General features: G+C 51.3%; 1 protein-coding gene across 1 annotated transcript in view; it reads right to left on the bottom strand.

The window, feature by feature from the left end:
* INTS1 (integrator complex subunit 1) overlaps positions 1-23,616 on the bottom strand; it is a 122,637-nt gene that overhangs the window by 83,719 nt on the left and 15,302 nt on the right. The window contains exons 5-11 of the mRNA XM_060260485.1: positions 23,226-23,388; positions 19,449-19,554; positions 18,446-18,632; positions 16,656-16,801; positions 13,373-13,514; positions 8,429-8,605; positions 3,991-4,099 (exon numbers count right to left, since the gene is read on the bottom strand). Of these exons, the coding sequence (XP_060116468.1) occupies positions 3,991-4,099; positions 8,429-8,605; positions 13,373-13,514; positions 16,656-16,801; positions 18,446-18,632; positions 19,449-19,554; positions 23,226-23,388 (1,030 nt within the window). The remainder of the gene's footprint in view (positions 1-3,990; positions 4,100-8,428; positions 8,606-13,372; positions 13,515-16,655; positions 16,802-18,445; positions 18,633-19,448; positions 19,555-23,225; positions 23,389-23,616) is intronic.

Raw genomic sequence — 23,616 nt, 5'->3', positions numbered from 1 at the left:
TCTTGTTAACTTGTCCATTTCACTCCATGTCGTAACTTTTACAATCCAATCCCATTTCTCTGGTATTTTTTCTTGCTTCCGCAACTGCGCATACATTGTCCTAGCGGCTGAGAGCGAGTACCAAATTGAAGTTCTATCTTCTTTTGGAAATTTTTCCATTTGTAATCCCAACAGAAAAGTCTCTGCAACATTGTTAAATTCGTATCCCAAGTTCTCAGAAATCTCTTGTTGAATCATCTGCCAATACTTTTTAGCTCTTTCACAAGTCCACCACATATGGTAGAAAGAACCTTCATGCTTTTTACATTTCCAACATCTGTCTGGCATCTTATTATTCATCTTTGCCAACTTTTTAGGAGTCATATACCATCTGAACATCATCTTAAAACAATTTTCTTTAATACTCTGACATGTTGAGAGTTTCATAGAGTTTCCAAACAGCCCCTTTTGACCCTGTAGCAGGCATCCTCAACATCCTGCTTCTGACTGGCTTCGTAGATTAAAAAAAAACACGTTGCTTAGCAGCAGCTGCTACCACAGCACAAGGATCGACACTGTGTGACTGAAGGTAAGCTGCGGCAGCCATTTTGTGGCTAGCTCCCGCCTCCTGTGGCAGCCATATTGTGGCTGCACCCACCATGCCGTGTCAGAATTCCAAGCATGCCCGCAGGCTCAAAAAGGCTGGGGACCCCCACTCTGTTAAGGACGAAGCAGGAATTGCAGGTCCAGCGCCTTTGGCCAGCCTTCAGCTGAAAGCAACTTGGTGGAACTTAAGAACATAAGAGAAGCCATGATGGATCAGGCCAATGGCCCCTCCAGTCCAACACTCTGTGTCACGTAAGAACATAAGAGAAGCCATGTTGGATCAGGCCAATGGCCTCTCCAGTCCAACACTCTGTGTCACAGAAGAACATAAGAGAAGCCCTGTTGGATCAGGCCAATGGCCCCTCCAGTCCAACACTCTGTGTCACAGGAGAACATAAGAGAAACCATGTTGGATCAGGCCAATGGCCCATCCAGTCCAACACTCTTGTCACACATAAGAACATAAGAGAAGCCATGTTGGATCAGGCCAATGGCCCATCCAGTCCAACACTCTGTGTCACTTAAGAACATAAGAGAAGCCATGTTGGATCAGGCCAATGGCCCCTCCAGTCCAACACTCTGTGTCACATAAGAACATAAGAGAAGCCATGTTGGATCAGACCAATGGCCCCTCCAGTCCAACACTCTGTGTCACATAAGAATAAAAGAGAAGCCCCGTTGGATCAGGCCAATGGCCCTTCCAGTCCAACACTCTGTGTCACAGAAGAACATAAGAGAAGCCCTGTTGGATCAGGCCAATGGCCCATCCAGTCCAACACTCTGTGACACATAAGAACTTAAGAGAAGCCCTGTTGGATCAGGCCAATGGCCCCTCCAGTCCAACACTCTGTGTCACATAAGAACATAAGAGAAGCCCTGTTGGATCAGTCCAGTGGCCCCTCCAGTCCAACACTCTGTGTCACATAAGAACATAAGAGAAGCCATGTTGGATCAGGCCAGTGGCCCATCCAGTCCAACACTCTGTGTCACAGAAGAACATAAGAGAAGCCCTGTTGGATCAGGCCAGTGGCCCATCCAGTCCAACACTTTGTGTCAAAGAAGAACATAAGAGAAGCCCTGTTGGATCAGGCCAGTGGCCCATCCAGTCCAACACTCTGTGTCACAGAAGAACATAAGAGAAGCCCTGTTGGATCAGGCCAGTGGCCCATCCAGTCCAACACTCTGTGTCACAGAAGAACATAAGAGAAGCCCTGTTGGATCGGGCCAAGGGCCCATCCAGTCCAACACTCTGTATCACACAGTGGCCAAAAATTTATACACACACACTGTGGCTAATAGCCACTGATGGACCTCTGCTCCATATTTTTATCTAACCCCCTCTTGAAGCTGGCTATGCTTGTAGCCGCCATCACCTCCTGTGGCAGTGAATTCCACATGTTGATCACCCTTTGGTGAAGAAGGACTTCCTTTTATCCGTTCTAACCCGACTGCTCAGCAATTTCATCGAATGCCCACGAGTTCTTGTATTGTGAGAAAGGGAGAAAAGGACTTCTTCTCTACTTTCTCCATCCCATGCATTATCTTGTCAATCTCTATCATGTCACCCTGCAGTCGACGTTTCTCCAAGCTAAAGAGCCCCACGCTTTCTTCATAGGGAAAGTGTTCCAGACCTGTAATCATTCTAGTTGCCCTTTTCTGGATTATTTTGTTCCAGGACAGAACTCCTATATTATTGAGTGCAACAAAACAAATAAACCAAGTTTCACTCTCCTTGAACTTTAAGCCCAAAGTAGTCAAGGTCCAGGGACCATACTCCCACCTAAACCTGCCCTCCCCTCTAAAACAGGGGTGGCCAACGGTAGCTCTTCAGATGTTTTTTGCCTACAACTCCAATGGGCAATGGCTGGGGCTGATGGGAGTTGTAGGCAAAAAAATACCCATCTGGAGAGCTACTGTTGACCACCCCTGCTCTAAAACAATCGCCTGAAGCCAGCTTGGGTTCTTTGCATTTCCAAAGGTTTGGTGAGTGGAGACCAGATCTAGAGACCTTCTTGGTTGGTGGCACCTGACATGGAATTCACTCTCCAGAAATACCCAACCACCACCTAGCTAGCCAGCTTTTAGAAACAAATGAGAATGCTTTTAAACTCTGCAGAGTTTTGAGCTGTTGTTATCTGTACGTAAAGTGCCGCCAAGCTGCAGCGGACTCAAGGTGACACTGTAGGGTTTTCAAGGCAAGAGACCTTTGGAGGTGGTTTCCCCTTGCCTGCCTCTGCATAGCAACCCCTGGAGTTCCTTGGCAGTCTCCCATCCAGGTGACGCGGTACCTCGCAACTTTTAATGCCAGTCGCTCACAAAGCAGAACTTCCAAGATCGGAGGAGACTGGGCTAGCTTGGAACGTCCCGATCAGAGCAGTTGTACTCTACCAGTATCTTAACTGTTTGCTGATTCCCCCCCCCCCCCAGTAATTTCACCTTTTTAAGCACATTTATGGCTAACTGGAAACCCCTGATGGACTTTTTGCACAAACTGGAAAAAAATAAACTAATGAACTATGAGTTTGAAGATTAAGAAAAGAACTATAGACAAAAAAAAGGATTTTTTCCCTATTTATGCCTATTTAGAGAGAACAAATAGAGAATTTTTGGACTAGTTATAGATGAGGCAAAACACATTCCCTTCTACGCCCCCCCCTCCTTTTTTCTCCCCGTTTTCCTTGTAGGGTGTTCTTTTCTGGATTCTTTTTTCTTTTGCTTTTTGGTGTGTGTGCATTCTCTCTCACACACTCTCACTCTCTCTCTCACACACTCTCACACACACTCTCTGTCTCTCTCTCATACACTCTCTCTCAAACACACTCTCACACTCTCTCTCACTCTCACTGTCTCTCTCTCTCTCACACACACACACTCTCACACACACACACACACTCTGTCTCTCTCACACACTCTCTCTTTCTCTCTGTCTCTCTCACACACTCTCTCTCTCTCTCACTCTCCCTCTGTAACGCTCGCTCTGTCACTCTCTCTCTTGACTCTCACTCTGTCTCTCTCACACGCTCTGTTTCTCTCTCACACACTCTCTGTCTCATTCTCTCTCACACACAATCTCTCTGTCTCTCTCACACACTCTCTCTCACTCTCTCTCTGTAATGCTTGCTCTCACTCTCTTGACTCTCTCTCTCTGTCTCTCACTCTCTCTCTCACTGTCTCTCTCACACACTCTGTCTCTCTCACACACACTCTCTCTCTCTCCCCCTCTGTAACGCTCGCTCTCTCACTCTCTCTCTCTCTCACTCTCTCTCTCTCACTCTGTCTCTCTCTCACTCTCACACACTCTCTGTCTCTCTCTCTCTCACTCTCTCTCAGTCTCTCTCTGTAATGCTCTCTCTCTCTCCCCCTTGCCCCGTTCTCAGAGGCCACCCCAGTGATGTCGGGACTTACTCTTTTTCTCGCCCTTGTCCCAGGCAATTCCTGCTTCCTTCACCTGGGCGGTGATGCTGAGCATCATGGAGACAGCCAGCAGGTCCGTAATGTGGATGACAAACCGGTCCTGTCGGAACGAGAGAGAAACAAAGGAGTTGTCAGTGCACTGGCTGCAGCCCAACAGCTCTCACGCCAGTCACCGGCAGGCCACCGGAGGAGAGCAAGTGGCGTCAACTCCAACACAATAAGCACAAAACCAATTTCAAAACATCGGCACATGAAAAATACACATGCCTTGCCCGGGTCTTAAATTAGGGGTGCATCAGGCAGCTTTCTGTTGCCTCCCCCCCCCCCCTCAAAGCAAACAAACAAGGAAGACAGGCTGATGCACAGATTCGAGTCCAGGAGCTCCTTAGAGACAAACAGCATCTTTAGGGTTTGAGTTTTCATGAACCAAAACTCCCTTTGTCACACAAAAGACTTTTGACTCTCAAAAGCTTCTACCCTGTTGGTCTCCAAGGTGCTAACGGACTCAGATCTAACAGTTCTACTTCTTGACATAGTTAATACATCCCTTGTGAGCAAAACAGGCGTTCCTGCTATTATGCGTGAAAATTAAGAGAAAACTAGGAATTCTGGATCGACATGGATGACGACTGTATAATTTTTGGCACCGCTGCACCTGAAAGTTGCATGTAATATACAAGATTGGTCCCCAAAATGGCTTGGTAAGCGGACCTTTTCTCAAATATAGCACTGGAATATAATACAGCGGCTTTGTGCCATATAAGGGTAGTATAGTAGCATTGCGGAACTAAGGAGGTTTTAACTTTCTGCGTGGCTGATATGTTTTGTATTGATGATACTCTTTTTCTATTGTGATACCATATAATCATTACACAGTCAGAATTGTGTTTTAACACAGAGAGTTTTATCTTTGTTGTGGTTTAGCAAGAATTGAGGACCCCAGTTGCCCCACAGACCCTTCTCCAGAAGCACTCTGGGAACACCTAAAAACTACCGTCCTGCAGATCTCTGAAGAAGTCCTCGGGTTCTCCACAAGGAAGAACAAGGACTGGTTTGATGAGAACAATCAAGAGATCCAAGATTTACTGGCGAAGAAGAGATCTGCCTACCAAGCACATCTTGCTCAGCCCTCCTGTCCTGGGAAAAAAGCAACCTTTTGCGCTACATGTAGCAACCTCCAGCGCAAGCTTCGAGACATTCAGAACGATTGGTGGACCAAGCTTGCAGAGAGAACCCAGCTGTGTGCAGACACTGGTGATTTAAGAGGGTTCTACGAAGCCCTGCAGGCAGTATATGGTCCATCATATCAGGCTCAGAGTCCCTTGCGTAGTGCAGACGGCCAAGTGCTCCTCACAGACAAGGCATCCATACTGAACCGGTGGTTGGAGTATTTTCAGGTTCTCTTCAGTGCCAACCGTGTAGTTCAAGATTCAGCAATCCACCTCACCCCACTTCAATCAGTGAAAACAGAGTTGGATGAGATCCCCACCCTAGAAGAGACTGTTAAAGCCATCAAGCAACTGAAAAGTGGCAAGGCAGCAGGAGCTGATGGAATTCCACCAGAGATCTGGAAGCATGGGGGCACAGTACTACATAGCTCACTTCACAAAGTACTTGTCACCTGCTGGGAACAAGGCAAATTACCACAGGACTTTCGCGATGCAATCATCATCACCCTACACAAGAACAAAGTGGAAAAGTCAGACTGCTCCAACTACCGGGGATAACCCTGCTCTCCATCGCAGGCAAAATCCTTGCCAGAATACTCCTGAACAGACTGGTGCCCACCATTGCAGAAGAACTCCTCCCAGAGAGCCAGTGAGGCTTCAGAGCTAACAGGAGCACCACCGACATGGTATTTGTTCTCAGGCAGCTCCAAGAGAAATGCAGGGAACAGAACAAGGCTCTGTATGTGACTTTTGTCGACCTTACCAAAGCTTTCGATACCGTTAGCAGGAAAGGCCTGTGGCAAATCTTGGAACGTTTAAGATGTCCCCCAAGGTTCCTCAGCATGATCATCCAGCTACACGAAGACCAGCGAGGCCAAGTCAGACACTGCAACGACCTCTCGGAGCCCTTCCCAATAGGCACAGGTGTAAAGCAAGGCTGCGTTCTCGCGCCAACTCTCTTTACGATCTTCTTTAGCATGATGCTTCAAAGAGCCACAGTAGATCTAGATGATGACGACGGTGTCTACTTCCGCTATCGCACCGAGGGCAGCCTGTTCAACCTGAGGCGACTAAAGGCCCACTCCAAGACAATGGAAAAACTCATCCGAGAGCTACTGTTTGCTGATGATGCTGCACTCGTCTCCCACTCGGTATCAGCTCTGCAGCATATGACGTCCTGCTTTGCAGAGGCTGCCAAGCTATTCGGCCTAGAAGTTAGTCTGAAGAAGACAGAAGTTCTCCACCAGCCTGCACCCCAGGAAGATTATCACCCTCCCTGCATCACTGTGGGTGAATCAGTTCTGAAGACAGTCCAGCAGTTCAGCTACCTGGGGTGCATCATCTCCTCAGATGCCAAGATCGACAAGGAGATTAACAACAGGCTGGCAAAGGCAAACCGTGCATTTGGCCGACTGCACAAAAGAGTGTGGAGCAACAAGCATCTGAAAAAAGGCACAAAGATCAATGTTTACAAAGCGGTTGTGATGACAACCCTCATCTACGGCTCCGAATCATGGGTTTTATACCGTCATCACCTGCGACTCCTCGAGCGCTTTCATCAGCGCTGCCTTCGCACCATCCTCAACATCCACTGGAGTGACTTTGTGACCAACACTGAAGTCCTCAAGCAGGCGGAGGTTACCAGCATTGAGGCACTGCTGCTGAAGGACGCAGCTGCGCTGGGCAGGGCATATTTCCAGGATGGAAAACCACCGCCTTCCCAAGATTGCCCTGTATGGCGAACTCTCCACCGGCCATCGAAATAGAGGGGCACCAAAGAAGAGGTACAAGGACTCCTTGAAGAAATCCCTTGGCACATGTTGCATCAACCATCACCAGTGGTCTGACCTAGCCTCAGATCGCAAAGCATGGAGGCACACCATCCACCAGGCTGTCTCTTCCTTTAAGAACGCACGCATAGCTGGTCTTGAGGACAAAAGGAGATTGAGGAAGAATCACACTGCTACCACACCAACCCCAAATCAGACTTTTCCCTGCAGCCACTGTGGCCGGATCTGCCTGTCCTGCATTGGTCTTGTCAGCCACCAGCGAGCCTGCAGCAGACGTGGACTATTGCACCCTTCTTAAATCTTTGTTCACGAAGCCAAGCCGAGAGAGAGAGAGGTTTAGCATCTCCTCCATGGTCCCGGCAATACTGTGACACTCTTTCAAGGACAGCACTGTGAGAGCTACGGCTGACCCCAGGCCATTCCCAGCAGCTGCGAGTGGAGGAGGGGGGAATCAAACCCAGTTCTCCCGGATAAGAGTCCATGCACTTCACCACAACACCAAACTGGCTCTCCAAGGACAGCTCTGTGAGAGCTATGGCTGACCCAAGGCCATTCCAGCAGCTGCAAGTGGAGGAGTGGGGAATCAAGCCCAGTTCTCCCAGATAAGAGTCCACGCACTTCACCACTACACCAAACTGGCTCTCCGAGGTCAGCTCTCTGAGAGCTATGGCTGACCCCAGGCCATTCCAGCAGCTGCCAGTGGAGGAGTGGGAAATCAAACCCGGTTCCCCCAGATAAGAGAGCTATGGCTGACCCAAGGCCATTCCAGCAGCTGCCAGTGGAGGAGTGGGAAATCAAACCCGGTTCTCCCAGATAAGAGAGCTATGGCTGACCCAAGGCCATTCCAGCAGCTGCCATGGAGGAGTGGGGAATCAAACCCGGTTCTCCCAGATAAGAGAGCTATGGCTGACCCAAGGCCATTCCAGCAGCTGCCAGTGGAGGAGTGGGGAATCAAATCCGGTTCTCCCAGATGAGAGAGCTATGGCTGACCCAAGGCCATTCCAGCAGCTGCAAGTGGAGGAGTGGGGAATCAAATCTGGTTCTCCCAGATGAGAGAGCTATGACTGACCCAAGGCCATTCCAGCAGCTGCAAGTGGAGGAGTGGGGAATCAAATCTGGTTCTCCCAGATGAGAGAGCTATGGCTGACCCAAGGCCATTCCAGCAGCTGCAAGTGGAGGAGTGGGGAATCAAATCTGGTTCTCCCAGATAAGAGAGCTATGGCTGACCCAAGGCCATTCCAGCAGCTGCAAGTGGAGGAGTGGGGAATCAAATCTGGTTCTCCCAGATGAGAGAGCTCTGGCTGACCCAAGGCCATTCCAGCAGCTGCAAGTGGAGGAGTGGGGAATCAAACCCGGTTCTCCCAGATAAGAGAGCTATGGCTGACCCAAGGCCATTCCAGCAGCTGCAGTGGAGGAGTGGGGAATCAAACCCGGGCTTCGGCTCTCCCAGATAAGACGAGGGCCCCTCACCTTGAACTCCATGTCGACGTAGAGAGCCTCCTTCCGCTCTTGCATGAGGCCCAGGCAGAAGGCCTGGAAGTTGATCTCGTGCTTCGTCTGCTTGATGATCTCCCGCAGCAAGGCCCGCGAAGCCCGCAAATAGTCGTCCTTGTTGGTCAGAAGATCCTGAAACACCATTGCCAGGAACTGGAGAGAGAGATCCGGGGGGGGGGGGGGGGGAAGAGGTGAGATGGTGACTGGCCAAGCCTGAACTGCAGAATTAACACTTAACAGACAGTGACCAGGTGGGAAGGTGGCAAGCTGGCAGGGAGGAATCACAGAGTGGGAAGGACCCATAGAGGCCATCTAGTCCAACCCTCTGCTCAATGCTGGATCAGCGAAGAGCAGGGGGGCCAAACTGTGGCTCAGGAGCCACCTGTGGCTCTTTCACACATGTTGTGCAGTTCTTGAAGCCCCTGCTGCCCCATTTGCTGGAGACATGGAGAATGCATTAAAATTGCTTTCTTTCCACCTCTCCTTCCCATCTATTTTCCTTCCTTCTTTTCTTCCTTCCTTCCTTCCTTCCTTCCTTCCTTCCTTCCTTCCCTTCCATCCTTCCTTCCTTCCATTCTTCCTGCCTGCCTTCCTTCCTTCCTCTCCTAAATATGATGTTCATGTCTTGCGGTTCTCAGACATCTGGTGGCTCTTACATTAAGCAAGTGTGGCCCCCTTGGCCCACAGCGTTCCTGATGAGTGTTTGTCCAGCCGCTGCTTAAAAACCTCCAGCCGGGGTGGGGGGTGGGGCTCACCGCCTCCCTCGGGAGCCAATTCCACCGCTGAACAACTCTTACGGTAAAAAAGCGTTTCCTGATATCCAGTCGGCACCTTCCTGCCCTTCATTTAAACCTATTATTGTGAGTCCTCTCATCCTCTCTGCCATCAGGAACAGCTCCCTGTCCTCTAAGCGACAGCCCTTCAAGAGAGCAATCCTGTCCCACCTCCCCACCCCCCAGACCTCTTCTTCTCCAGACTGAACATTCCCAAGTCCCTCAGCCATTCCTCAGAGGGCTTCTGGGTCTCCAGGAAGGCGGGAAACGTCTTTGAGCCCGCTGAACGGGACACAGGCTGAGCTTCTGTCCCTTGTCCGATTGCAGGTATTTCACCTAGAGGCATTTCTACCATGCAGGAATGGTTGGGAACATTTCACTGCCGGATGAACGGAATCGGAGCTAAGCCTCAGCTCCTCCTCTGCGTGCAGGTAATGAACTTAGAAACATTTCTATCAATGGGGGGGGGGGGGGGAGAAATAAGAAGAATCTCTTTTGTCAGTTGAATGGGATGCAGGCTGAATTACTGTTCTTCCTCTGCTCGCAGGTAATTCAACCCAGAGGCAATTCTACCGTGCAGGAAGGGAGTAAACCTTTCACTGATCTGGGGGGACACGATCGAGGTCTATAACCTTATGCACGGAGCGCAGAAAGTTGGCAAACAGAAAATCCCTCCCCTCCCCAAATACTAGCGCTCCGGGGCATCCAATGAAACTGATGGGCAGGACAGACAAAAGGAAAGTGGCTCAGTGGTAGAGCATCTGCTTGGTAAGCAGAAGGTCCCAGGTTCAATCCCCAGCATCTCCAACTAAAAAGGGTCCAGGCAAGTAGGCATGAAGAACCTCAGCTTGAGACCCTGGAGAGCCATGAATGGGGCTGTGGCTCAGTGGTAGAGCATCTGCTTGGAAAGCAGAAGGTCCCAGGTTCAATCCCCAGCATCTCCAACTAAAAAGGGTCCAGGCAAGTAGGCATGAAGAACCTCAGCTTGAGACCCTGGAGAGCCATGAATGGGGCTGTGGCTCAGTGGTAAAGCATCTGCTTGGTAAGCAGAAGGTCCCAGGTTCAATCCCCGGCATCTCCAACTAAAAAGGGTCCAGGCAAATAGGCGTGAAGAACCTCAGCTTGAGACCCTGGAGAGCCGCTGCCAGTCTGAGTAGACAAGACTGACTTTGGTGGACCGAGGGTCTGATTCAACAGAAGGCAGCTTCATATGTTCATATGTACTTTACAGAGAGAGTGACTGAAATGTGGAATTTGCTGCCAGAGGATGGCTGCGTGGAAATAAGCTGTCTCTATCAGTTTTCCTTTCCTTGTCTGAATTATATTTTTCTATTCTTCTTTGTATTCTTTTTGTAAGCCAATGGGGAGAAAAAAAGAGAGAGAAGAATACCTAAATCAAAACAAGAAGGGTATGCATATTTACTCAAGCGAAAACAACTCATAAATATAAAAAAGCAGACGGAATCAAAGGCTGTCAATTCAAACAAATGGGCGGAGGTGACTGCTGACATTGATAGCACACCAGAAGCCTTTCAGCTTTCATCTGTCTCAAACACGGGAACAAGAATGAGGCAGTGGTGGTAGCTACAAGCATAGACAGCTTCAAGAGGGATTGGATAAGCATATGGAGCAGAGGTCCATCAGTGGATATCAGCCACAGCATATTGTTGGAACTCTCTGCCTGGGGCAAGTGATGCTCTGTATTCTTGGTGCTTGGGGGGGTGCAAAGTGGAAGGGCTTCTAGCCCCACTTGTGGACCTCCTGATGGCACTTGGGTGCTTTTTTGTGTGGCCACTGTGTGACACAGACTGTTGGACTGGATGGGCCATTGGCCTGATCCAACATGGCTTCTCTTATGTTCTTATGTGACACAGAGTGTTGGAATGGATGGGCCATTTGCCTGATCCAACATGGCTTTTCTTCTGTTCTTATGTGACACAGAGTGTTGGACTGGATGGGCCACTGGCCTGATCCAACATGGCTTCTCTTATGTGACACAGAGTGTTGGACTGGATGGGCCATTGGCCTGATCCAACATGGCTTCTCTTCTGTTCTTATGTGACACAGAGTGTTGGACTGGATGGGCCATTGGCCTGATCCAACAGGGCTTCTCTTATGTTCTTATGTGACACAGAGTGTTGGACTGGATGGGCCACTGGCCTGATCCAACAGGGCTTCTCTTATGTTCTTATGTGACACAGAGTGTTGGACTGGATGGGCCATTGGCCTGATCCAACAGGGCTTCTCTTATGTTCTTATGTGACACAGAGTGTTGGATTGGATGGGCCACTGGCCTGATCCAACAGGGCTTCTCTTATGTTTGGGGCAGTAATGTTCTGTCTTCTTGGTGCTGGGGGGAGCAACAGTGGGAGGGCTTCTAGTGTCCTGACCCCACTGATGGACCTCCTGATGGCACCTGGTTTTTTTGGCCACTGTGTGACAAAGTGTTGCACTGGAGGGGCCACTGGCCTGATCCAACAGGGCTTCTCTTATGTTCTTATGTCTGGAGCAGTGATGCTCTGTATTCTTGGTGCTTGGGGGGACGGCAACAGTGGGAGGGCTTCTAGTGTCGTGCCCCACTTGTGGACCTCCTGATGGCATCTGGGGTTTTTTGGCCTCTGTGTGACACAGAGTGTTGGGCTGGATGGGCCACTGGCCTGATCCAACAGGGCTTCTCTTATGTTCTTAAATTTATCATTTGTTAAATTTTCAATTACCAATAATTGCTCCTCAGATTAATCTCATTGGCTACGATATTGCCACTCTTGATTAAAGAGAAGGTGGGAGGTCCCTGGTCAACAGACTTGGTTACTTGCTAAAAAGATCTGGTGTTCAGGGTGAGGGTTGGGTGCCAAGGGCAGAAACGAATGTGCAGGTAGAAATATTCAAGCAAACCACATGACGCTCAGTTTCCAGTTTGATTTGGGACATGGGATTTAGCTATTGTGATCCATGCAACCGTCACTTCCAGGTTGGATTACTGTAACTCGCTCTACGCAGGCTTACCCTTGCGGCTGATCCGGAAACGCCAGCTAGTGCAGAATGCAGGAGCGCGGCTGTTAACTGCATTGCCTTTATGGGCAAGCATTCAGCCAGCGCTGTGAACATATGAAGTTGCCTTATACTGAATCAGACCTTTGGTCCATCCAAGTCAGTATTGTCTTCTCAGACTGGCAGCGGCTCTCAAGCTGAGGCTTTTCACACCTATTTGCCTGGACCCTTTTTTGGAGATGCCAGGGATTGAACCTGGGACCTTTTGCTTCCCAAGCAGATGCTCTACCACTGAGCCACCGTCCCTCACCGTCCCTGTGCCAGCTGCACTGGCTACCTATTGAGTACCGAATCCGTTTCAAGGTATTGGTACTGACATTTAAAGCCTTGCGTGGTCTGGGACCAACATACCTGAGGGACCGCCTTTCCCCATATATGCCCCAGAGGTCATTGTGATTGGCTACGCAACACCTCTTGACCACCCCTGGCCCTAAGGACACCCAGCTCATCTCAACCAGGGCCAAGGCCTTTTCAGCCCTGGCCCCTGCCTGGTGGAATCAGCTCCCTGTGGAGATCCGGGCCCTACCTGAACTACTACCATTTCGTAGGGCCTGCAAGACGAAGCTGTTCCACCAGGCTTATGGTTGAGGCAGCGGGCGTCCTATTATTCCATCATTTGGCCTCCCTTGGGGTGACATCGGCCCTTATCGCAGCGCTATCGCCATCGTTTAAACGTGGGCTTACAACTGGCTACTTGACACGCTGTGCCTTTTTCACAATGGTGCCTTTGATGTATCGGTTATTGTTTTTACTGTTTAATTTTTAATGTGGTATTTTAACTCTGCTTTATAGCTGTGTATTATTACTATTATATGTTGTGATCCGCCTTGAGCCCAGTTACGGGAGAAGGCAGAATAGAAGCCTACAAAAATAAATAAAATAAAATAAAATAAATGCTTGCTAGATGGGACCAACCGTGCTCAGCAGAGGCAAAAAATCTCCACCGTGGAATAAAACACTGAGTGAGTCCTGTCCTTAAACTAGATAGTGTGAGGAAGACTCCCGTGCTCTACAAACGCCAACGGCAGTTTGAGCCGGTTCCTTGCCTTCTCCAGCGTTCCCAGCTAGCCCGCCGGCCTTTCCCGAATTCCCCTACCTTCGGTGCCAGCTCCGGGCTGTGTTGGAGGACAGTATACAAAATCTGCATGTTGTTGGGGTTCCTGGCATTGGACAGCTCATTGAAGATCACAGACTTGACCACCGTCCCCAGGTTGTCCCGGTGAGCATTCAGCAGCTCCCTGCAGGATGGAAAACACCAGAGCGGACAGGTAAAGGACACCCCACAAAGTCCCCTATGATGGGATCGACAACTGTCCCAAAAATCTACCATGACTGGGCCAGAGAATTCCTCCCAGTTTGCAACTATGGCAATTGGACTCTGCTCTGGTAAGACATCACCTAGAGTATTGTCTTCAGTTTTGGGAACCACAATTTAAGAAGGAGGCACACCAGCTGGAACGTGTCCAGAGGAGGACGACAAAGACAGCGTGGGATCTGGAGACCAAGTCCTATGAGGAAAGGTTGAAGGAGCTGGGAATGTTCAGTCTGGAGAGAAGATGGCTGAGAAGTGATATGCTCACCATCTGCAAGTACTTGAAGGGCTGTCCTAAAGAGGATGGGGTGGAATTGTTTTCTCTGGCCCCAAAAGGTTGGACCAGAACCAATGGGTTGAAATTAAATCAAAAGAGTTTCTGGCTCAACATTAGGAAGAACTTCCTGACCGTGAGAGCAATTCCTCAGTGGAACAGGCTTCCTCGGGAGGTGGTGGGCTCTCCTTCCTTGGAAGTTTTTCAACAGAGGCCAGATGGCCATCTGACAGCAATGAAGATCCTGTAAATTTAGGGGGAGGTGTTTGTGAGTTTAGAGCGGTTCCTCAGTGGAACAGGCTTCCTCAGGAGGTGGTGCGCTCTCCTTCCTTGGAGGTTTTTAAACAGAGGCTAGATGGCCATCTGACAGCAATGAAGATCCTGTGAATTTAGGGGGAGGGGTTTATGAGTTTAGAGCGGTTCCTCAGTGGAACAGGCTTCCTCAGGAGATGGTGGGCTCTCCTTCCTTGGGGGTTTTGAAACAGAGGCTAGATGGGCTTCTGATAGCAATGAAGATCCTGTGAATTTAAGGGGATTTGTGAGTTTCCTGCATTGTGCAGGTGGTTGGGCTAGATGACCCTGGAGGTCCCTTCCAACTCTTCTAGGATTCTAACAGGCTTTCTTGGGAGGTGGTGGGCTCTCCTTCCTTGGAGGTTTTTAAACAGAGGCTAGATGGCCATCTGACAGCAAATACCGATTCTGTGAATTAGGCAGATCGTGAGAAGGAGGGCTGGAAGGGCTGCAGCAGTGCTTAGTTCTCATGGCCCTTTCTTACACGCCCACAGAAATGCTGATTGTCACTTTGGGGCCAGGCAGCAATTTTTCTCCAGGCCAGTTTGGCCAGGGATCCTGGAGGTTTTTGCCATCTTCTGGGCATGGCGCAGGGGTCACTGGGGACATATGTGTGAGGGGAAGGTATCTGTGAAGTTCCTGCACTGTGCAGGGGTGTCAGGATCCTGGGCCTAGTGAGGCCTGCAGGCCCCAGGGAAGCCTGCTTAGGAGTTACTGGGGAAAGCCTACATTTCCCAGGATCCCATCTGTCCCTCCGATTGGGTAGCGAGAGTTTTGAAGGGAAACAGGCCCAGAGAGAGGTGGGGCCTGGGAAGAGAATAGGAACCACAATTCCCAAGGTGTTCTTTCCCTGGAAGGCTGAGCTGGACGTAGGCTGTGCCTGGAGAGCTTGAGCAGGGGAAAGCTTCCTTATCCAAGGCAAGGGGTGAGGTGTTGGTATTCGGTAGGGACTGTATAGATAGACGCATTAGGGCATTTGTTTATTTTCCCTTCACCCTTTTGCTGTTTTATGCACCATGTTTGCTATATTGCACTGGCCTTTTAAATAAACCTTTTCGTTGTTGTTCACTCTTCCTGATCCTCACGCCTATTATTTGGCCTAAGCTACACGAGGCCAGGAAGGGCTTGAGAGGGTACTCTGGGCCTTCTCCAGGGAGACCCGTAACCCAGAGTGGTGGCAGCAATTGATAATAAGAATATAAGAGAACATAAGAGAAGCCATGTTGGATCAGGCCAATGGCCCATCCAGTCCAACACTCTGTGTCACAGAAGAATATAAGAGAAGCCATGTTGGATCAGGCCAGTGGCCCATCCAGTCCAACACTCTGTGTCACAGAAGAACATAAGAGAAGCCATGTTGGATCAGGCCAATGGCCCATCCAGTCCAACACTCTGTGTCACAGAAGAATATAAGAGAAGCCATGTTGGATCAGGCCAATGGCCCATCCAGTCCAACACTCTGTGTCACAGAAGAACATAAGAGAAGCCATGTTGGATCAGGCCAGTGGCCCATCCAGTCCAACACTCTGTGTCCCATAAGAACATAAGAGAAGCCCTGTCGGATCAGGCCAGTGGCCCATCCAGTCCAACACTCTGTGTCACAGAAGAACATAAGAGAAGCCCTGTTGGATCAGGCCCGTGGCCCCTCCAGTCCAACATTCTGTGTCACATAAAAGCATAAGAGAAGCCATGCTGGATCAGGCAAATGGCCCCTCCAGTCCAACACTCTGTGTCACATAAGAACATAAGAAAAGCCATGTTGGATCAGGCCAGTGCCCCATCCAGTCCAACACTCTTTGTCACATAAGAACATAAAAGAAACCATGTTGGATCAGGCCAATGGCCCATCCAGTCCAACACTCTGTGTCACGTAAGAACATAAGAGAAGCCCTGTTGGTTCAGGCCAATGGCCCCTCCAGTCCGACACTCTGTGTCACATAAGAACATAAGAGAAGCCCTGTTGGATCAGGCCAATGGCCCATCCAGTCCAACACTCTGTGTCACAGAAGAACAAAAGAGAAGCCATGTTGGATCAGGCCAATGGCCCATCCAGTCCAACACTGTGTCACAGAAGAACATAAGAGAAGCCATGTTGGATCCGGCTAATGGCCCCTCCAGTGCAACACTCTGTGTCACACAGTGGCCAATATATGTATGTGTGTGTGTGTATACACACACATACACATATATAAACACACTGTGGCTAATAGCCACTGATGGACCTCTGCTCCATATTTTTATCTAACCCCCTCTTGAAGCTGGCTATGCTTCTAGCCGCCACCACCTCCTGTGGCAGTGAATTCCACATGCTAATCACCCTTTGGGTGAAGAAGCACTTCCTTTTAATACCCCCCCCCCAAGTTGTGACAAGGGGGTTGGACTAGATGACCCAGAAGGAGGTCCCTTCTGACGCTATGGTTCTGTTTCCCAATCACTGACGCCCTGCTCCTCCCAACCCCTCCGCTGCTGACATTTCTGAAGGGGAAATGAGCCCCCACTGACCTGACACACAACATGTAGTGGTTCAGCAGGACTTTGGGCTTCAGGCGGATCTTGATCAGGTTGGAGACGACCTCCACGTCCTCGGAGCTGTGGGTGTTGCAGTTCATGCAGACCGACATGAGCAAGTCCTGCGCCGGCCTGGTGAGCTGAGGGGTCAGAAAGGGAGAGGGGGGCCGTTGACTCTCACCATTGCAAAACCCCTTTGCCGTATCGACAGGGATTAGACGGAATTCATGAAGGAGAGGTCTATCAGCGGCTGCTAGCTGAGGGGCGAAAGTGAACCTCCGCATTCAGAGGCTGTCATCCTCCGAAACCTCGTGCCAGACAGTGTTCCCTCTAAGCTGAGTTAGAGTGAGCGAGCTCAGTCCTTTCATCTCTGGCTCACACCTTTTTGTCTCAGGAGGAAGAACGACCCCTGTGCAGTGTTCCCTCTAGGCTGAGTTAGAGTGAGCGAGCTCAGTCCTTTCATCTCTGGCTCACACCTTTTTGTCTCAGGAGGAAGAACGACCCCTGTGCAGTGTTCCCTCTAGGCTGAGTTAGAGTGAGCGAGCTCGGTCCTTTCATCTCTGGCTCACACCTTTTTGTCTCAGGAGGAAGAATGACCCCTGTGCAGTGTTCCCTCTAGGCTGAGTTAGAGTGAGCGAGCTCGGTCCTTTCATCTCTGGCTCACACCTTTTTGTCTCAGGAGGAAGAACGACCCCTGTGCAGTGTTCCCTCTAGGCTGAGTTAGCGTGAGCGAGCTCACAGATTTTTAGCCTCCAACTCACGCATTTTTGTCTTCGCCCAAGAAGGATGACCCCAGAGCACAATAACTGATTGACGCAGGAGTTCACAACTTTAAGGCTCACAAAGTGGAATTTTTGCTCACAAGACCCTGCAGCTTAGACAGAACATCTGCCCCTGAGCAGATGCAGGAGCTAATTGATGCAGGAGCTCACCGCTTTAATGCCAGTAGCCCATAATGTAGAATTTTTGCTCACAAGACTCCACAGCTTGGAGGAAACATTGGTGGCAGGAGGTGTTGAACCGGGGTCTTGGCCTCTCTGCCCTGTTGTTGGCTCCTTAGAGGAACTGGTTTTCCCCCCTATGGGAGAAAAGATTCTGGACTAGATGGGCCCTCCCTGGTCTGATGCAACAGGGCTCTTCTGATGTTCTCATCAGGAGAAGGCCTCGGCCTATCTGCCCCGTTGCTGACCCTCCAGAAGAACTGGCTGGCCACTATGTGAGAAAGGATGCTGGACTAGATGGACCACTGCTCTGATCCAGCGAGGCTCTTATACTCTTACGATAGAAGGCCCTGGATGGAACAAGGGAGGTAAGACCTTAGACGAGGGGGACAGAGCCTATACCTGGGTCCCCAACCTCTTTGAGCCTGCAGAAGAGCCCTGTTGCATCAGACCAGCGAGGGTCCATCTAGTCCAGAATCTTTTCTCCCACAGGGGGCCAACCGGTTCCTCTGAGGAGCCAGCAACAGGGCATAGCGCCTGCAGTCACCTTTGGAAGTCTGAAATAGTATGGAGGTCAGTCACAAAATGGCCGCCGCAGCCTATCTTCGGTCACGCAGCGCATGCCCTTGCGCTACGGTGGCAGCTGCAGCTGAAACGACGCTTTCAAGAATCCACACAGGCAACTAAAATCTCCGCCGGCCAATCAGAAGCCCTGCTGAGCAAAAGACCCTCCTGGTCTCACCCACTTTCTTAAAACGCCTGAGGGGCGTCGGGAATACTTGGGGGGAGGGATGTCACACCACCCATGGGCACCATGTTGGGCCATACCGCCTGACCTCCCACCTTGGGGTTCTGCAGCCACATCTCCAGCCTCTGCACGGCCATCTGGCGGATCTCCTTGTAGCCGCACGTGGCCGTGAGAAGGCGCAGGAGGTTCCGGGAGACGCTGTCCATCGGCTGGCGCCGGTTGAGCTGGTCCCGCAGCATATCCAGGACGTACTCCTCCACGCTTTCCGCAAGGTCGTCATACCTGGGTCAAGACAAGCCGACATTTGCACAGCGGGTTTCGCTTTCATTCAGGAAAGCCCCATATTGATTGGGACTGAGGAACCTGAAGGACCGCCTTCCCCCATAAGGTCCTGCCCGGGAACGAAGATCACAGCAAGAGAGCCTCCGGACTCTTCCGTCAATCAAAGAAGGTTGTTTGGTGGGCACAGGCGACAGGGCCTTTTCGGTGGCAGCCCCCTGATTGTGGAACGACCATCCCACGGAGGCAGACCTGGACCTGTCACTTCCAGTTTTTAAGGAGACAGCTGAAAGAGGTTTTATTTAGGACTATATTTGATTAAACAATCCCAAATTGTGATTTTCAATTTTGCTATAACGGATTTTTATGCGCTGTTTCATGTATATTGTAAGCCTTCTAGAACTCCGTAAGGAAGAGAGGTGGCTAATAAATGTTCCAGGTCGATGAGGATGATGAAGAAGAAGAAATTATTGGATTTATATCCCGCCCTATACTCTGAATCTCAGAGTGGCTCACAATCTCCTTTGCCTTCCACGCCACCCCCCCTCCACAACAGACACCCTGTGAGCTGGGGGGGGGGGGGCTGAGAGAGCTCTGAGAGAAGCTGCCCTTTCAAGGACATCTCCTCCGAGAGCTATGGCTGCTGACCCAAGGCCATTCCAGCAGCTGCAAGTGGAGGAGAGGGGAATCAAACTCAGTTCCCCTAAATAAGAATCTACACACAGATGCTGATTTGGGTAACCAAGTCTTCGGGCTTCAGGAGGCAAGCCAGAGAGGGTAGTTCCTAAACCGCACATTGGGAGGCAAAGGACTTCCTACCTGGGCATCAGCTGGCCCTCCTGCTCCGGGCTCATCTTGTCCTCCGCGATCAACAGCTCACTCTGGCTGTCCTCTTCGTCGGGCACCGAGGGGTGGGGGCTGTTTCCTGCAGGCGGGCCCAGAAGACACGTTCATCACTTCCCACGCCCACCTGAAGCTGCCTTAGGCTGAATCAGACCCTGAGTCCTTCCAGTCGGTGTTGCCTATTCAGAGCAGCAGTGGCTCTCCAAGGTTTCAAGCAGAGAAAGATTTTCAGGTCACTTCCTGCATGGTTCTTTTGAACTGGAGATGCCAGGGATTGAACCGGGGGGACCTTCTGCGTGCCAAGCAGATGCCCTGCCACTGAGCCAGGGTCTCAGGTCAAGGTCTTTCCCATCACCTCTTGCCTGGTCCTTTCTAACTGCAGATGCCAGGGACTGAACCTGGGACCTTCTGCATGCCAAGCAGATGCTCAGCCACTGAGCTACAGCCCCATTTCATGACTCTCCATGGTCTCAGGCAGAGGTCTTTCCCATCACCTCCTGCCTGGTCCTTTCTAACTGCAGATGCCGGGGATTGAACCGGGGACCTTCTGCGTGCCAAGCAGATGCCCTGCCACTGAGCCAGGGTCTCAGGTCAAGGTCTTTCCCATCACCTCTTGCCTGGTCCTTTCTAACTGCAGATGCCAGGGACTGAACCTGGGACCTTCTGCATGCCAAGCAGATGCTCAGCCACTGAGCTACAGCCCCATTTCATGACTCTCCATGGTCTCAGGCAGAGGTCTTTCCCATCACCTCCTGCCTGGTCCTTTCTAACTGCAGATGCCGGGGATTGAACCGGGGACCTTCTGCGTGCCAAGCAGATGCCCTGCCACTGAGCCAGGGTCTCAGGTCAAGGTCTTTCCCATCACCTCTGGCCTGGTCCTTTCTAACTGGAGATGCCAGGGACTGAACCTGGGACCTTCTGCATGCCAAGCAGATGCTCAGCCACTGAGCTACAGCCCCATTTCATGACTCTCCAGGATCTCAGGCAGAGGTCTTTCCCATCACCTCCTGCCTGGTCCTTTCTAACTGCAGATGCCGGGGATTGAACCGGGGACCTTCTGCGTGCCAAGCAGATGCCCTGCCACTGAGCCAGTCTCTTCCTTCACACAAAACCACGACCAACTCAGGTATTGTGCCTGGGCACCGCTGGCCGCTGGGAGCCAGAGAGGGAGAAGGGGGAACACACCTTTACCACAAGCTTGACATGAGATCTCAGCTGCGTTTCTGTTCCTGCTTTGTTTGCAAGCAGTTAAGCCCAAGCAGAACTAAAGGCACTTCTGAAACGACTAAAGGGCTCTCGGCTCTTAAGCCCACGGCTCGAGACAGAGACCCTAAAGCAAGTCAAGGAAGAGGATCCAGGACTAAGCTGGTGTGCTGCATTGCTCGTCATTCACTTATTTAAATTGCATTTCTATATTTGCAAGCTGTTTTGGGTCCCCGTTGGGGGGAAAGTGTGAGGAACCACCCCCCCACCCCCGCCAAAATACATTTTACTCAAGGGACAGGCCACTCCTCCCCCTCCCCCATAAGAAGATCATAGAAGACGACTGCAGATTTATACCCCGCCCATCTCTCGGAATCAGAGTCTCAGAGCGGCTCACAATCTCCTTTATCTTCTTTCCCCACAATAGACACCCTGTGAGGTGGGTGGGGCTGAGAGAGCTCTGACAGAAGCTGCCCTTGCAAGGACAACTCCTGAGATAGCTATGGCTGACCCCAGGCCATTCCAGCAGCTGCAAGTGGAAGAGTGGGGAATCAAACCCGGTTCCCCCAGATAAGAGAGCTATGGCTGACCCAAGGCCATTCCAGCAGCTGCAAGTGGAAGAGTGGGGAATCAAACCCGGTTCCCCCAGATAAGAGAGCTATGGCTGACCCCAGGCCATTCCAGCAGCTGCAAGTGGAAGAGTGGGGAATCAAACCCGGTTCCCCCAGATAAGAGAGCTATGGCTGACCCAAGGCCATTCCAGCAGCTGCAAGTGGAAGAGTGGGGAATCAAACCCGGTTTCCCCAGATAAGAGAGCTATGGCTGACCCCAGGCCATTCCAGCAGCTGCAAGTGGAGGAGTGGGGAATCAAACCCGGTTCCCCCAGATAAGAGAGCTATGGCTGACCCAAGGCCATTCCAGCAGCTGCAAGTGGAGGAGTGGGGAATCAAACCCGGTTCTCCCAGATAAGAGAGCTATGGCTGACCCAAGGCCATTCCAGCAGGTGCAAGTGGAGGAGTGGGGAATCAAACCCGGTTCTCCCAGAAAAGAGTCCGCACACTTAACCACTACACCAAACTGGCCACCTTCTTGGCATCTGGTTGGCATGCAGAAGGTCTCTGGTTTGATCCCTGGCATCTCCAGTTCAAAAGAACCATGCAGGAGGTGACATGAAAGACCTTTCTCTGCCTGAGACCCTGGAGAGCTGCTGCCGCTCTAACTAGTGGTTAAGAACATCAGAAGAGCCCTGCTGGGTCAGACCAGGGAGGGTCCATCTAGTCCAGCCTCCTGTCTCACACAGTGGCCAACCAGTTCCTCTGGAGAGCCAACCACAGGGCAGAGAGGCCGAGGCCTTTCCCTGAGAAGAACATCAGAAGAGCCCTGCTGGATCAGACCCATGAGGGTCCATCTAGTCCAGCCTCCTGTTTCACACAGTGGCCAACCAGTTCCTCTGGAGGGCCCACAACAGGGCAGAGAGGCCGAGGCCTTTCCCTGAGAAGAACATCAGAAGAGCCCTGCTGGATCAGACCCATGAGGGTCCATCTAGTCCAGCCTCCTGTCTCACACAGTGGCCAGCCAGTTCCTCTGGAGGGCCAACAACAGGGCAAAGAGGCCGAGGCCTTTCCCTGAGAAGAACATCAGAAGAGCCCTGCTGGATCAGACCCATGAGGGTCCATCTAGTCCAGCCTCCTGTCTCACACAGTGGCCAGCCAGTTCCTCTGGAGGGCCAACAACAGGGCAAAGAGGCCGAGGCCTTCCCTTGAGAAGAACATCAGAAGAGCCCTGCTGGATCAGACTAGTGAGGGTCCATCTAGTCCAGCCTCCTGTCTCACACAGTGGCCAACCAGTTCCTCTGGAGGGCCCACAACAGGGCAGAGAGGCCGAGGCCTTTCCCTGAGAAGAACATCAGAAGAGCCCTGCTGGATCAGACCCATGAGGGTCCATCTAGTCCAGCCTCCTGTCTCACACAGTGGCCAGCCAGTTCCTCTGGAGGGCCAACAACAGGGCAAAGAGGCCGAGGCCTTTCCCTGAGAAGAACATCAGAAGAGCCCTGCTGGATCAGACCCATGAGGGTCCATCTAGTCCAGCCTCCTGTCTCACACAGTGGCCAGCCAGTTCCTCTGGAGGGCCAACAACAGGGCAGAGAGGCCGAGGCCTTCCCTTGAGAAGAACATCAGAAGAGCCCTGTTGGATCAGACCCATGAGGGTCCATCTAGTCCAGCCTCCCGTCTCACACAGTGGCCACCGAGTTCCTCTGGAGGACCAACAGGGCAGAGAGGCTGAGGCCTTCCCCTGAGAAGAGCATCAGAAGAGCCCTGCTGGGTTAGACCAGGGAGGGTCCATCTAGTCCAGCCTCCTGTCTCACACAGTGGCCAGCCAGTTCCTCTGGAGGTCCAACAACGGGGCGTAGAGGCTGAGACCCTCCTCTGATGTTGCCTCCTGGTTCTGTGATTCAAAGGATTAGTGCCTCTGAAACACAGAGCCTAGTCGACCCTCCTACCCACTACACCAATTTGGTTGTTGTCTTCTCTTCACCAAAGATTGCCTTACCAGCACTGAGGTCGCCACCACCGCTGCGCCCCGCCTCCCCGTGGAGCAAAATATTCTTGGGGGGGATCTTGGTGCTGAAGGCTGTCTGAATGTTATCCACAAAGGTCTTGCAGTGAGGGCTGTCCACCCAGATACGCTCCCCCAGGGAGTCCTCGATGTAGACCTGCAAAGAAGAGCAGAGCCCCCTTTAAGCTGTCACTTAAGATCCAGCTCTATCTCAGTTTTCCCGTTTGGGGGGAACTGCACATTTCAAGAAAGCCAGCCCCGTGAACACCGAGACAGAGTTACAATCTCCTTTCCCTTCCCCTCCCCACAACAGACACCCTGTGAGGGAGGCGGGTTATTAATCTCCTTTCTCTTCCTCTTCCCACAACACACCCTGTGAGGGAGG

This window comes from Heteronotia binoei, chromosome 20 (genome assembly GCF_032191835.1).
Source record: "Heteronotia binoei isolate CCM8104 ecotype False Entrance Well chromosome 20, APGP_CSIRO_Hbin_v1, whole genome shotgun sequence".
Taxonomy (NCBI): Eukaryota; Metazoa; Chordata; class Lepidosauria; order Squamata; family Gekkonidae; genus Heteronotia; species Heteronotia binoei.
This window is presented reverse-complemented; position numbering and strand designations above follow the sequence as displayed.